At 39.1% G+C, this 13,660-nt stretch overlaps 2 protein-coding genes across 2 annotated transcripts; both read left to right on the top strand.

The window, feature by feature from the left end:
- The first annotated feature begins 146 nt into the window (after positions 1 to 146).
- Positions 147 to 3,120, top strand: hoxc11a (homeobox C11a). The gene is made up of 2 exons (XM_026998619.2): positions 147 to 923; positions 2,123 to 3,120. The coding sequence occupies exons 1-2, from the start codon at positions 239 to 241 to the stop codon at positions 2,353 to 2,355; spliced, it is 918 nt and encodes a 305-aa protein (XP_026854420.2). The 5' UTR covers positions 147 to 238; the 3' UTR covers positions 2,356 to 3,120.
- A 5,471-nt stretch (positions 3,121 to 8,591) lies between these two features.
- On the top strand, positions 8,592 to 12,849 carry hoxc10a (homeobox C10a). Its single transcript, XM_026998792.2, has 2 exons — positions 8,592 to 10,311; positions 12,504 to 12,849. Exons 1-2 carry the CDS (start codon positions 9,573 to 9,575, stop codon positions 12,776 to 12,778), a joined length of 1,014 nt encoding a protein of 337 aa, XP_026854593.1. The 5' UTR covers positions 8,592 to 9,572; the 3' UTR covers positions 12,779 to 12,849.
- The last annotated feature ends 811 nt before the right edge of the window (positions 12,850 to 13,660 follow it).

Genomic DNA, 13,660 nt, shown 5'->3' with positions numbered 1-13,660 from the left:
ATTTTCACATTGCTCCGGTGATGTTTTGAAAATTAATCGTTTGAATCTCTTAGATCTTACCTAAGTGAACCACTCCTACACATCCAAGTGCTCCAAATTGATATATGACAATATCTACTTTCGATCACGTGTTACGGGGCGACTTAGACGGATAGCGCGTCATCTCGCCTTCCCAAATTTTCTCCTTCTGCAGCTCGAATCCAAAACATCTATCTATAGTACGGAGTACAGGGGAAAGATGTTTAACTCGGTGAATCTGAGCAACTTCTGCTCGCAGACGCGTAAAGACCGGACATCCGAGTTTGCGGATAGGACGGGCTGTGCCTCTAATATCTACCTCCCCAGCTGCACCTACTACGTCCCCGAATTTTCCACCGTATCTTCGTTCCTTCCACAGGGGCCTTCGCGGCAAATTACGTACCCTTATTCCACAAATTTGTCTCAAGTGCAACCGGTACGAGATGTTTCCTACGGCCTGGACCCCTCCAGCAAATGGCACCATAGAAGCAACTATGCGTCTTGCTACTCAGGAGAGGATCTGGTGCACAGGGACTGTCTTCCGCCATCCACCATGACAGAAATGCTCATGAAAAACGAGAACGTGTACAGCCACCACCACCATCATGCCAGCTCAAATCACCCCTCCACCGGTTTCTACTCCGGCGTGGGGAAAAATAACGTGCTCCCTCAAGGTTTTGATCGCTTTTTCGAAACAGCGTACTGCAACGCGGACAATCAGCCTGACCATTGTTTACAAAAGAGCGAGACGAATAAGCTAGAGACTACGACCCAGCAACCCAGCGCCGTTTCGGGGGTGGACGAAGTGGAAAAAGACCCGGAGGATGAGGAGGAACGTACAAATTCGGGCTCGTGTACCTCATCAGCTACAAAGGACGGCAACACGAGCAAGATCAGCCACTCGAGTAGGTACCAAAGCCGTAAATGGGGAAAGGTTAAGGGACTAGCCCGGTGTTTTGTCGGTCAGATTTTATGTGGAGTTTTATAAGCATTCAAAGGATTTTATTATAACCTACAAAGCTCTTTCCTCCAACGAAAAGAATTTTTACGATGGGAACGCGCTTTGAAAAAAAAGGATGTTATACACAGACACTGCTGTCGTGGAGTCTGTGAAATTTTAAGAGTGCGCTATTGTGACAAATGCTAACTTTGATCATGAACTTGCTTTCTCTGCTGTCGAGAGTAAAAATCAATTGGGCAGAACACTGCTTTTGGCGTCCTGTGAATTTTGTTTTACCAGCTTGCATGCAAAATTGAGCAACCTCTATTAGCTATAGTCCAGATCGTGATTTGAGTTGAGATACCATGCGTTTACATGAATAGTGTCGAGTCAGTGTGTGAAGAGTGAATATCTATCTATCTATCTATCTATCTATCTATCTATCTATCTATCTATCTATCTATCTATCTATCTATCTATCTATCTATCTATCTATCTATCTATCTATCTATCTATCAACTGTCTGTCTCATCTCCTCATCTGCTCTTATTAGCAAATGCATTTTCAGATATACAGATAGTTATCTGGAAACGTATCTGCAAATTAGCTAACTTAATCACAGATTATCTATAACGTCGTGGAAACAAAATGGTACAAATGGCCGAGTACACGATATGCAAATTACACCTTTTAAATAAAAGGCTATTATAATTTTCGTAGGTTAGTTTTCTTTATAATGGCAGCTTCTATATGTTCCTGGAGTCAAAACAAGCAATGGAGGCCCAGTCACAGATATTCATTCATTTATATCGCGAACTTGTAAAGTTTAACCGTTTATAACGAATGTGGTTTCAAGTGCACTTTTACCTTATTTATGCACCGTTAATGTCCGTACATAATTTTTGCGCAGAGGATTTAAGGTTCGACAAAATAAAAAATTAAAAAATTAAACTAAAAAAACGCTCGCATTTGTTATGTCTAAACGTGGTCTAAACGTTACATTTCGGGTCATAGATATTTATGCCTATTTGACTATAAATTACCATTTCTTGGTTACATTGCACGTATTAGAATAATTCAGAATTTACTATGTTTTAACATTACTTTTAATATAACAGTATGCTGCAAAGTAATGATCTGAACTGTCCTTCTGATGTCCCCAAGGTACCCCTCGCACGAGAAAGAAGAGATGTCCATACTCCAAATTTCAGATTCGCGAACTGGAACGAGAGTTTTTCTTTAACGTTTACATCAACAAGGAGAAAAGGCTGCAGCTCTCCAGAATGCTAAACCTAACTGACAGACAAGTGAAGATCTGGTTTCAAAATCGGAGAATGAAAGAAAAGAAATTAAGCAGAGACCGTTTGCAGTATTTCTCTGGGAACCCATTGTTATAAACCTTGAACTAATTTTATCAGATTAATGTCGATTTTACTTGATATTTCCGAAATCTGTGGTTATTTGAGTCAGAATTGGCTTTACCAAGTTAATTAATGTATAATCTGAATATATACTTAGACAACATTAGTGGCTAAATTTATACGAATCTTGTTGTGGAAACTGCGGATTTAGTCCAATAATCAAGGAGACAATTTGAATTCAAATAGCATTTAAGGAATCGAAGTTCAACCTTATTTTATGTCGTTCTGAATAAAATGTTTCAGTCTATACCAATATCATTGCTTACACCGATATCATTTCGAAAGTAGCTTTGTCACAAAGCAATAGGCTATCATTTGTTAGAATTCGCGTTTAATGGCTTTAGTTGTAAATATGTAACATAAAACAGTCAATTCGTACTTGGGGCTGGAATCGTCATACTTTTTTATTTTACATTTCCGTCTTCTTAAACTGTGACTTGTACAATCTGTAACAATGTATTCCTTGTACAGAGACTATGCAATGTGCATTCGTGATTGTAAATATAATGTTAAGTTCCTTTTCCATAACCTTGCTGCTATTTTCTTTATATTGCTCGGGCAACCTCGCGTGCTTTACTCTGTTGTTCATTACTTTAAATTATTTGTTTTATGTTATACCCAGTGATCTCTCGTCTTGTAGAAAGAGAGCGCAAAGATTACACTTGGTCTGTGTACGATATATGATACTGATACATCACATAAGAAATAAATATAAATATTGTGGCCATATTTACATATGAATCGTGACTGAATTTCAGACTCTGAAACAAATGAAAAAAAAAGTGTGTTGCATTTAACGTTTCAGCAATTTGTGATTTAAGTGCAATAGTGCTGTGGAAACAGTGACATCACTTGAAAGAACCATTCACAGTTGGATAATAAAACGCGCGCACGCGCACGCGTAGACGCGCGCGCGCGCGCGCGCACACACACACACACACACACACACACACACACACAAGCATTTTAGTGAAGTTTTTTAACGTTCATTAGTCCGCGATAAAGGATGACTGCCGATGTATCAACTTTGAACTGTGTTTCAGAATATGCTTTCTTAATGAACAAACACGGCTACGCAGTCAGATTGTACGGGGAAAAGACAGAAGGAAAAGATAACCTTCTTTAGTACCTACTAAATGGAATCGCCACTCTTGTAGTCTAGACACTGCCATAAAGACAGAGGCCCTAAATGGCTATTTTCTTCTCTTAATTGCACCGTCTGTTCGTAGGGAATGGCGTTCACTTCCGCAGTAAATAGTAAACAACAAAGTCTTGCTCTTCGAACAAAGAAACTTGAAAGAAGTAAGAAAATGAACACTGGTGTCTTACATGTCCAACAAGCCACTTCCACCACTAACTCCTGCTGTAGTCATTTTGAATGAAGAACCAGGGCCTTTTGCGTTTTTTGTTTTTTTTGCTGAGCATAAATAGGTAGACATCTTGTGTTACGGCTCCGCCTTCATTTGTTCGTTTACGAGATTTAAAAAAGAATTGAACGGGCTGGAAGAGTGAAATCGATGGCCGACAGTACCGCAGGGATTTGGACATGCATGTATGCTCTCTCTCTCTTTTTCTCTCTCTCTCTCTCTCTCTCTCTCTCTCTCTCTCTCTCTCTTTCTCCTTCTCTCCCTCTTACTCATCCATTCACACACAGCTGTGCATAGTCAATACATAACAGTAAAATGTGTGCATGCGCGTATGTGTGAAGCATAGAGAAAGCGAGTCAGAGAGAGGTTGGCGAGACTCCTATTGCAGTGTGTATGCATGCTTTAGGTCATTTTGTGGCTTTCGGCATACAGGCTTGTGGGGTACATATGTGGGTACAGCTCGCACATGTGCATATGAGAAAAAGGGGAAAATATTAATGAAAAGTTGTTTTTGAACTTCAGTAATGTCAAGGCCTTCACCTTTAACCCACTGCAATAAAAGTGGAATCAAGGACTCCCTTTAGCCAGGAAATGTGTGGAACAGCACAGAGAACCAATGAGTTCAGTGAAAAAGCAACAAGGAATGTTTAAGGAGCCAAACTTTGACCCTTCACATTAAACTACACCATCTTTAGCACGCCCAGTAAATACACTTTATTGTCCCTGTAAAATGTGATATTTTCATGCATGAAATGTGTTCTCACTTTGGCATGTATTCTGGACATTTATTTTCTGTTTGTTTTCCAGTGAGTATCTACCAGCAATCCACCCGACATTTTAATGTTGTTTTAGTAGATTTTTAACAGTCATTGTGCGCTTAGTAATTGCGCTTAGTAAACAGAGAGAGTGCGCCAGGAACCCCCTTTCGCAGAGAAACACCATCTGCAGGTATGCTACACCGATTTAACAAGCTACATTAGTTTCAACATACCCATTCTTTCACTCTTTGAGGCATTCCACTGTGCCTCCAAATATAGAAACGAGCGCGTGCGCGTATGTGAATGTGTGTGTGTGTGTGTGTGTGTGTGTGTGTGTGTGTGTGTGTGTGTGTGTGTGTGTGTAAGCGAGCGAGCGTGAGCGAGAGAGAGAGAGAACTTTGAAAGTGGATGGCATTCATGCTGGCGGAATTGTGGGAGGGATAGATAGCAGAGGGAAAGGGAGGGAGGCCCATAGCCAAGGATCAAGGCTAAAGGACCTCACTAGCCACACCCACCAACCTTGGCCCCGGCTCAGTGACGTAGATCATTTGTCGAATTCCTTTGCCTTGCGTCGTCATCACAGTGAAGAAGAGGCCCTCCGCCGCGTCCCACCTATCAAGCCAATGAGCTGAGGGGTCGTCCCGCAGCCTAGGAAGTGGCGTGTGTGCCATCCCATGAATCGTGTTCACGAAGCCGAAATTTGTTCTGTAGCCTGCGTGATTGACAAATGTGACCTTTTCAAAGCAAACCGTGGTTTTGGTGAAACGGGCTTCGGCCCGTATGTTATTGTGTAGGTGTTGAATTTATTTCTGAAAGCGCAAAGAAAGAGCAGTAAAACAGAGTGGTCGGCGGAACCCAGCTGAGCGCAGAGCGGAAATGGCGGAGACTTCAGAGACACCAGCATCTGACTCCGTGTCTGGTGTCTGAATCCCCATTAAACTGAAATCCAAGCTGGATGTAGATTTTATGTCAGATTTAATATATCTAAAAGGAAGCACCCCAAAGAGAAAATAATCAGAAATATCTTTTATTAATGTGCCTTTTTATTGGGGAAATTTATTAGGGAACACATTCTGAACACAGTTAAAGAAAAACGCCTATTAATAAAATGTACATTTTCAGACTTCCTTAAATAAACATTTATATTTCAGTTGGGGGCTAATGCATTTATTTCAGTCACCGGCCAGCATTACATTAACATATTATTCCCTCTGGGTACAAAAGAACTAATGAATTACAACGGAATTCTTTTCCAATTAGCTTCTGCGACTTTTCATCATTTTGGTATTCATATACGTACACATGTATCCACGTGTAGGTTTGTATTTGCAATTTCTTCTCTCTCTCTCTCTCTCTCTCTCTCTCTCTCTCTCTCTCTCTCTCTCTCTCTCTCTCTCTCTCTCTCTCTCGTGTTCCCCCCCAAACCTTATTAAATGCAACATATTGTATAGCTACATATGTTACAGGCGTCTCTCAGCTACACTGAGGTACACTGTTGCTTCAAACAGGCGCAGTTTAAGTTTAGTCTTGTCGTTTATAATGCCGCTTGCAGTATACCTATTTCATTTCCTATGGATGTGATGAAAAGCTGTAAATATTCTCCACAGTGGTGCTCATTTGTATGGTCCTACATGATATTAAAATTTAATAAAATGCGGATGTGCTTTCCGATTACCACTGTCTGATTTATAATTTTCTTTAAGACGTTACATGCAGCAACCATAAATTTCTATCCAAACGCAGTAGGTGGATTTTAGTTTAGTGAAAGAAAATGTGTAAAAACATGTTACTTCAAATTGAAAATGTATTTTATGGTAGCTACTTTAAGTCCGCCAAAGGTTCGGAGTACCGTAGTGTTCGGTGACAGGTCGTAGGACTACTTGGTGACTGCTTAATTTTGAATTTGATATGCCACACATTTGCTGTGGTCAAGCATTTAGCTGTGAGTATTAAAAGGCCTACGCAGCATCGAAAGGAACATCGTATCATAAACAAACATTTTAAAACATCTAAAAATACCCACGGCCAACTAAATATTACTAAGGGCCCTAGTAAACTAAGTAAGCAGACTTTGTCGAGTGTCTTTGGATCGGAACCTTAACAGTGCAAGGTTTTGTCAAATCTGTAGTGGCGCGATCAATTAATAGGTATTCTAAACAACTCGGAGACACAGAAGTCACGATATTAAGCGATCGATGCTTCTGCACTTATTCTCATAGACATGCACCTGAATTTGTCGTTACACAGAGAGGAAGAGAGTATTCAATGAGCTGTTTAAATTTTGAAATTAAATTATATTGCAATGTACAATGAATCCGTCCTTCAGAATACTTTATTGTGGTTAATAAACATGTACATCACAGTTTTGCAATCACTTTGCAACTGTTCAGAGAAAATGCATTTTGAAATGATTTTGTGACAACAAACTTCACATTTTCTGATAACCAATGCCTAAAACAAATTTTCTTGAATATTTTTTGAGAAGTTTGTTTCCAAATCAGAAATCACAAACTGGTATTTAAACGCCAACATAGAATTCCAATGAACATTTCATATATCACTGGAACCCTGCTGTACAAGTGATGGACTATAAAGGTGCAATACTATAGTAGACTGACGCACACAGCAGAACCTGCGCAGATATAGCATTGCATTAACGCCAGTAAAATAATTTTGTCTTGTGTTTTATCATTATCCGTGTTGCGCGTCACATAGCTAACAGCCTGCATGAGCCAGTATTGTAGAAGTGTGTATACGCCGCAGAAGTATCAGCACTAACTTATCTAATTAAAATTTCTCAGGTTCTTGTGACTTTTTAAACCTAGTTCTAAATTTATTAATTAGGTGAGCATAAATTAGGTGAGCATTAAATCCTCACATTTCTAATAATGAAGGAATAATGCGCACAAGACGTTATTCCCGAAGAAGCTATGAATAACTTTCTTGGGACACACTAGCGTAAAGAACAAAGAAATTAAAACACCTCACACTATTCATCCTAATATCTCGTCAGTCCCCCTGCTTTTTTGTGATACTACATTTTAATGACCTCACTATTTGACAAGCATTCAAAGAAATTCAACAAGGAGAGCTGCTGAAAGTGTCTTAATGACAGACAGAAGAATCAACCAATGAAAATAATCCACAATGCCTCGTGAAGGGTCATTGGCAGTGACCTCTCTGTTGGCCCTCCTGAGAGAGAGAACGCCTTGCGCAAGACACTGGCAACCAAATGGCTTGTTTACAATGTTTTAACAATGTATTGTTGTTTTTTGTTTGTTTGTTGTTTGTTTTCTTTCTCTCAATCTGTTTTTTTAAAACCATTTAATCTACGAATAATAAACTATTATGAAATGGCCTATAAACACCAAATTACATAGTTTATTTAACTTTAAATTGAATATTTTATATTGACTGAACTAAATTTATCATGAATGCTGAAGTTTAGAAATTCCTAAATTATTATGTTTTTACATTAACTACATCTAAACGTAAGAATAGAAATCATTATTATATTAGTAGAAATGACAGAAATCAGATTACAACTCAGTGTTGCAGTATTCTTAAAATAGTCATTTATCTTTTATTCACTCATTGTGAAATTATATTCAGGACGTACAACGTTATAGGCTATCCTAAAACACCATACACTGCGACAGAGAACTAAGACAAGTATTCAGAGAAAAAAAAGTCTAATCACCTGCAAAGAAACATTTTCTATTTCATCCCCTTTATATTGTAGCAAAGTGGATTCATCGACGGAATTAAAAATGAAATACTTTTTCTATATATACATAATATGCAGACCGATCTGAGAGTGTGTTATTAACTAAAACGGAACAAGTTTTTTTTTATTTACTTTTTTTTAGCAAATTGCTTAAAGTTTATTCATCAATCTATTAATTTGTCCACATAGATTTTGTATCAGATGCCACTTTTGGAACATTCCTAAACACTAACTAAACCAGCACAGAGTAGACCACAAATGACTACAGAGGATCGACTTTTTACAGATTTAAAACATTGTTAGAGAAAATAGACAACAGATACGTTAATATATGAAATTAATTTAACAACAGGTAATACAAATAAATAAATATATTTATTATTATGACAGTATATGTCCTGGTTAACATCAAAAAACGTATTAAATATGTATAGGTAGGTCTATTTATTTATTTATTTGAATAACTATATAAGGTATAGACTAGAAACATCTAACCAAACTACAAAAGTATATAATAAACATTTATCTCAATTGCGTAATACATTCCACCTTAAAATACAGGAAAACTTTGGAGAATGTCCCTGCTTAATTACCGACGGGTTAATTCGGTAGTTATAGCCTATATAAATAGGCCTTAAGTAGGAGTATAACACTGTAACTGCAGCACTTCCTAGAAACAGCATTAGCCTATTAAAATAAACTTTTTGTTACTTTTAAAACACACACGATCCCAATATCAACATCCAAGACACAGAAGACATGACGGATAGCCAACCGGAGGGCGAATATCACAGAATGACAGACATACCTCCGTAGTGCGTAATATGACATTAAGAATCCTTCGTCCAAATACAATATACGTTAATATAGGTGAACCCTTTATCACAGTCTATGAGGCTGTAAAATTGTGTTGTGCTGACTTCCTTTTCCAGTTATTTACCACGTTTACCAGGCGCATCATTAATTTACCTGCGTTTCTGGCTTTGTCTTCTTGTGTTCGCATAAGCCACGTAACTGCTCATTTTACACAGTCGACTGCGCTTTGTTCTTTGTAAAAGAGATGTCCTTACACATATGTGTCGACTAGATGGCGCCATTGCTCCATGTTATACCACATATATTCACCAACTTGACCCCACTGACGTCAATACAGTCTAGAGCATCAAGGCCAATTCCAAAACGCGATTGGTCTAAAAATCACATGACAGGGTACCTTGAATCCATAATTATGTTGCTGATATTTTTCGCCCCCCCAAAAGATGTCAGCGTCCTACTGTCCTTATCCTCTTCGACATAAGCGAGATTGCCTTAAAACATAAGACCATCACGCTCAATAGCAAAATGTCATGTCCGAACAATGTGGCAGCCGGTTCATTCCTGATGGATTCGCTGGTGGGAGGAACATCTCCATACAGAGGTGAGGGTTACTCTACTAACTCTGGAATGTATATGCAAACGTCCGCAGAATATGGCTGTCAGATGATGAGAAATGTAAGCATCGCCGGTACCCCTCACCCGAAACGGGACGAGTTGCAGCCGAGCGGCGTGCATATCGGCGGCTATCAGCAGACACATTACCTGTCGCCGCGAGACGCCTGGACGGCGGGCTCTAAAACTTACAGAAGCGCGCAACCTGTTGCCCAGCCTTCGCACCCGTGTCCTTTTCCTGCCGGTAGTGTCAAGGAGGAGGCTATCCCTTGTCTTTACCAGGGTGATATCGACAGCCCCAAGGAACCTACGGAGCCGTCGACGTACATCCGACTAGGGGACAATAGCACACAGGCAGATCAAAGTGGCGTCTCCGCCTCTAATTATTTCCGAGGGAACCAGGTATATGCGGGTGAACGGGGACAGCAAGGAGATGGCTTCGCCTCGGACTTTAACCCCATACCCAGAATCACAACGCCCATAGAGGCACAAGCGTCAGATTCATATGTCAAGACCAGCAAATCAAAGCAGGACGCTGCGGGCGAGGACGCGAATTCGGAGGAGCAAGGCGCGGATAAGAGACAGCTTAGGACAGAAGACAGTGCTCCGAAGACTGACAGTTGTACAGACGATTCTGAGAGCGAAGTGAAAGGTGATCCGACTAGCGATCTCTCTGTCTGTCTGTGTGTCCTTCTGTCTGTCTCTCTTCGTTTCTGTCTCGCTGATATGTTGGTTTATCCGCATACGTTTCGGTCTCTCTCTCTCTCGCTCTCTCTCTCTATCTCTCTCTGTCCGTCTCTGTCTGTCTCTCTCACTCTCTCTCTCTCTCTCTCACACACATACACACATACACACACACACACACACACACACACACACACACACACACACACACACACACACACGCACGCACGCACGACAGAGAAAGTTAGCACCTAGTTGCACTACTTCATATTCATGGTCAAGAATACAATAACTGAAGCCATTTCAGTAAGAGCAGGTCCCAGGTTCCAGGCCAAAATGCAGAGTTTATTTGTTTCAGCAGGCTACGTCTTGTATAACATACCTCTCTACTGAACATGGAGTCCCAAGCATGCTCTGCGCCTTTTTGTCAAAGTAGACGTACAATAACCCCCTAAATGATCCGTCTGAATCAGTGTTTACGGAGCAACTGCATTTAACGTCGTGCCATAAAGCCTCAAGAATGCAAGCAGTATTTAGTATTGAAATAAACGGAATCACACATGCATAGAGTATGCAAATATGCGCGCACACACACACACACACACACACACACACACACACACACACGCACACACGCACGCACGCACACACGCACACACACACACACATACACACACACACACACACACACACACACACACACACACACACACACACACACAGAGCGTTACTTAAGTGTTAATTGAATAGTTGTGTAATTTCTTGTGACACAGTGGGTAGCTCGTGTAAATACAATTTTACGCACAGTCGTTTTATGTTAAAGGAAGTCAACTATAACAGGCTCCGGGGCGTAATGTGCTTTGTGTTGCATTCTAGTAATAAAGAGGTGTTTCCAGTAACGATACGTTCACACCACGATCTGATCATTTTGTCAGAATATGAACACTGAATATGTTTTTCTTCCAAAACGAAATACATACTAGCAGACTTGGACTATTTTGATTTTCTTTTCTGCTTTTTAAATGTATACCAATATAAAAATGGCACAAATAATTATCTCGAAATTTCAGCTTGATGTTTTCAATAGATTATAGCCACCATTTAATTTCACTCTTTGGTCCTGAAGTAATAAACAGAAAACCCCCCAGAAAAAATAGTTGATGATGCAATTTAAATTATGTAATCTATATAATATAATTTACTAATTTATTTATTCATAATATAATTTACAAATGGATATATATATATATATATATATATATATATATATAGAGAGAGAGAGAGAGAGAGAGAGAGAGAGATAGAAAGAGAGAGAGAGAGAGAGAGAGAGAGAGAGAGAGAGAAATTACATATACATGTACTAATTTAATTATATATATATATATATATATATATATATATATATATATATATATATATATATATATATATATATATATATTTACCTAATTTAGAAATGTGTACAAAGGTTACCGCAATTTTTTCCTGTCGACACCGATCAGTGCATTTGCTCCTACAAAAAAAGCGACTCATTAACTTTCTGTACTCCTTTCTTGTATCATATACTATTTTCAACACGGAAGTTTATGTGTTAATGATTTCTGTACTTGAACGTTTTCTTTATTTAAACACTTTAAATATCGATAAACACAAAACAGTTTTACACAAACAGGTTTTCCCTAATATCTCTGACGCAAATATGTTAAAGATATTTCTAGACAGTTTTCGAATCAAAGTCAGAAATATACTTATTGGTAAGTAGATAGATAAATATATATATATATATATATATATATATATATATATATATATATATATATATATATATATATATATATATATATATATATATATATATATATATATATAAACTGATTATATGCGAGCGAATACTACCTGTTTATTAATTACATATTACATATACATTTATATACATGCTTCCCCAAGAACATTAATCGTTTTAACGAATATTCTTTCTCTCTCTCTAAGTTATAAAGAACACAAAAATATATATGTACATCAGAATGAATGTTCATGTATGTATGTATGTTAAGGATGTTCTATGTTATGGACATTGGTAATTCTGGCTCCTTCGCTCTGGAAGGTTGTTTTGCTATAGTTTATGCATCATTCTTAAACAAATATATGTTATTACTGCAGATGAGGCGAGGCTGGACAACACAACGGGGAACTGGCTAAAAGCTAAAAGTGGACGAAAGAAGAGATGTCCTTACACAAAGCATCAGACACTTGAGCTGGAGAAGGAATTCTTGTTCAACATGTACTTGACTCGAGAGCGCCGTCTGGAGATCAGCAAGAGTATCAACCTCACAGACAGACAGGTCAAGATCTGGTTTCAGAACAGGAGGATGAAGCTGAAGAAACTCAACAGGGAAAGTCGGGTCCGGGAGCTAACGGGCTACAACTTTAACTGAAAAACAAACAAACAAACAGACACACAGTAACTTTTCTTGTCCTACATTATATATTCTCTCTCTCTCTCTCTCTCTCTCTCTCTCTCTCTCTCTCTCTGTGTGTGTGTGTGTGTGTGTGTGTGTGTGTGTCACAAACCCGCCCTCCCACACACACACAGACACACGCAGACACAAACAAACACACACACACACACACACACACACACACACACACACACACACACACACACACACACACACACACACACATACACACACACACACACACACACACACACACACACACACACACACACATTCTAAGTACACAGCACAACACACCGCACGAGGACTTGAGAACTATGCTGGTATTTGACGTTCATCGATAAGAGACTGAGACTGGGAGCTCTTGAAAATAATATTAAATTTGGTTTTCAACGGCCCAGCATAAAGGCACAAATTAACAATGCAGAAACAGACCAGGATAACATTGTAAATATGCCATTAGCGCATTAAAAAATCTCTTGGTGCAAACGTTAGTAACGGGTATGTCTTGTTAAAGCAGTCGTTGCTTCATTCGTAGCCTGCCAAAAGTTGTCTACCTGTCTTAGATTAGCTTGTTTGTCATTGTCAGTGCGCGTATGTCCTAAACTATGCGTACTCTGTATTTTGCATGCCAATTGTCGTATTGTCGATTTGATTTTTAACCCGAGAGTCTAAAATAAAAGGGGGTTGGGAAATCTAATGTCCTGGTATCTCCTTCCCCTTGGACATCGGCTTTGGCTTTTTGTTGAGAAAGCGAAATAATGGTAAACGATAAGAGCAAAAGGTGAGAGAGCGGGAACGTGTGCACGCGCTAGGGAGAAAGAGTGTAGCACTTCCAATAAGACTGGAAGACCCATA

The sequence above is a fragment of the Electrophorus electricus genome, chromosome 22, assembly GCF_013358815.1.
Source record: "Electrophorus electricus isolate fEleEle1 chromosome 22, fEleEle1.pri, whole genome shotgun sequence".
NCBI lineage: Eukaryota > Metazoa > Chordata > Actinopteri > Gymnotiformes > Gymnotidae > Electrophorus > Electrophorus electricus.
The sequence above is the reverse complement of the archived record's forward strand: the minus strand, read 5'-3'. Positions and strand labels throughout refer to the sequence as shown.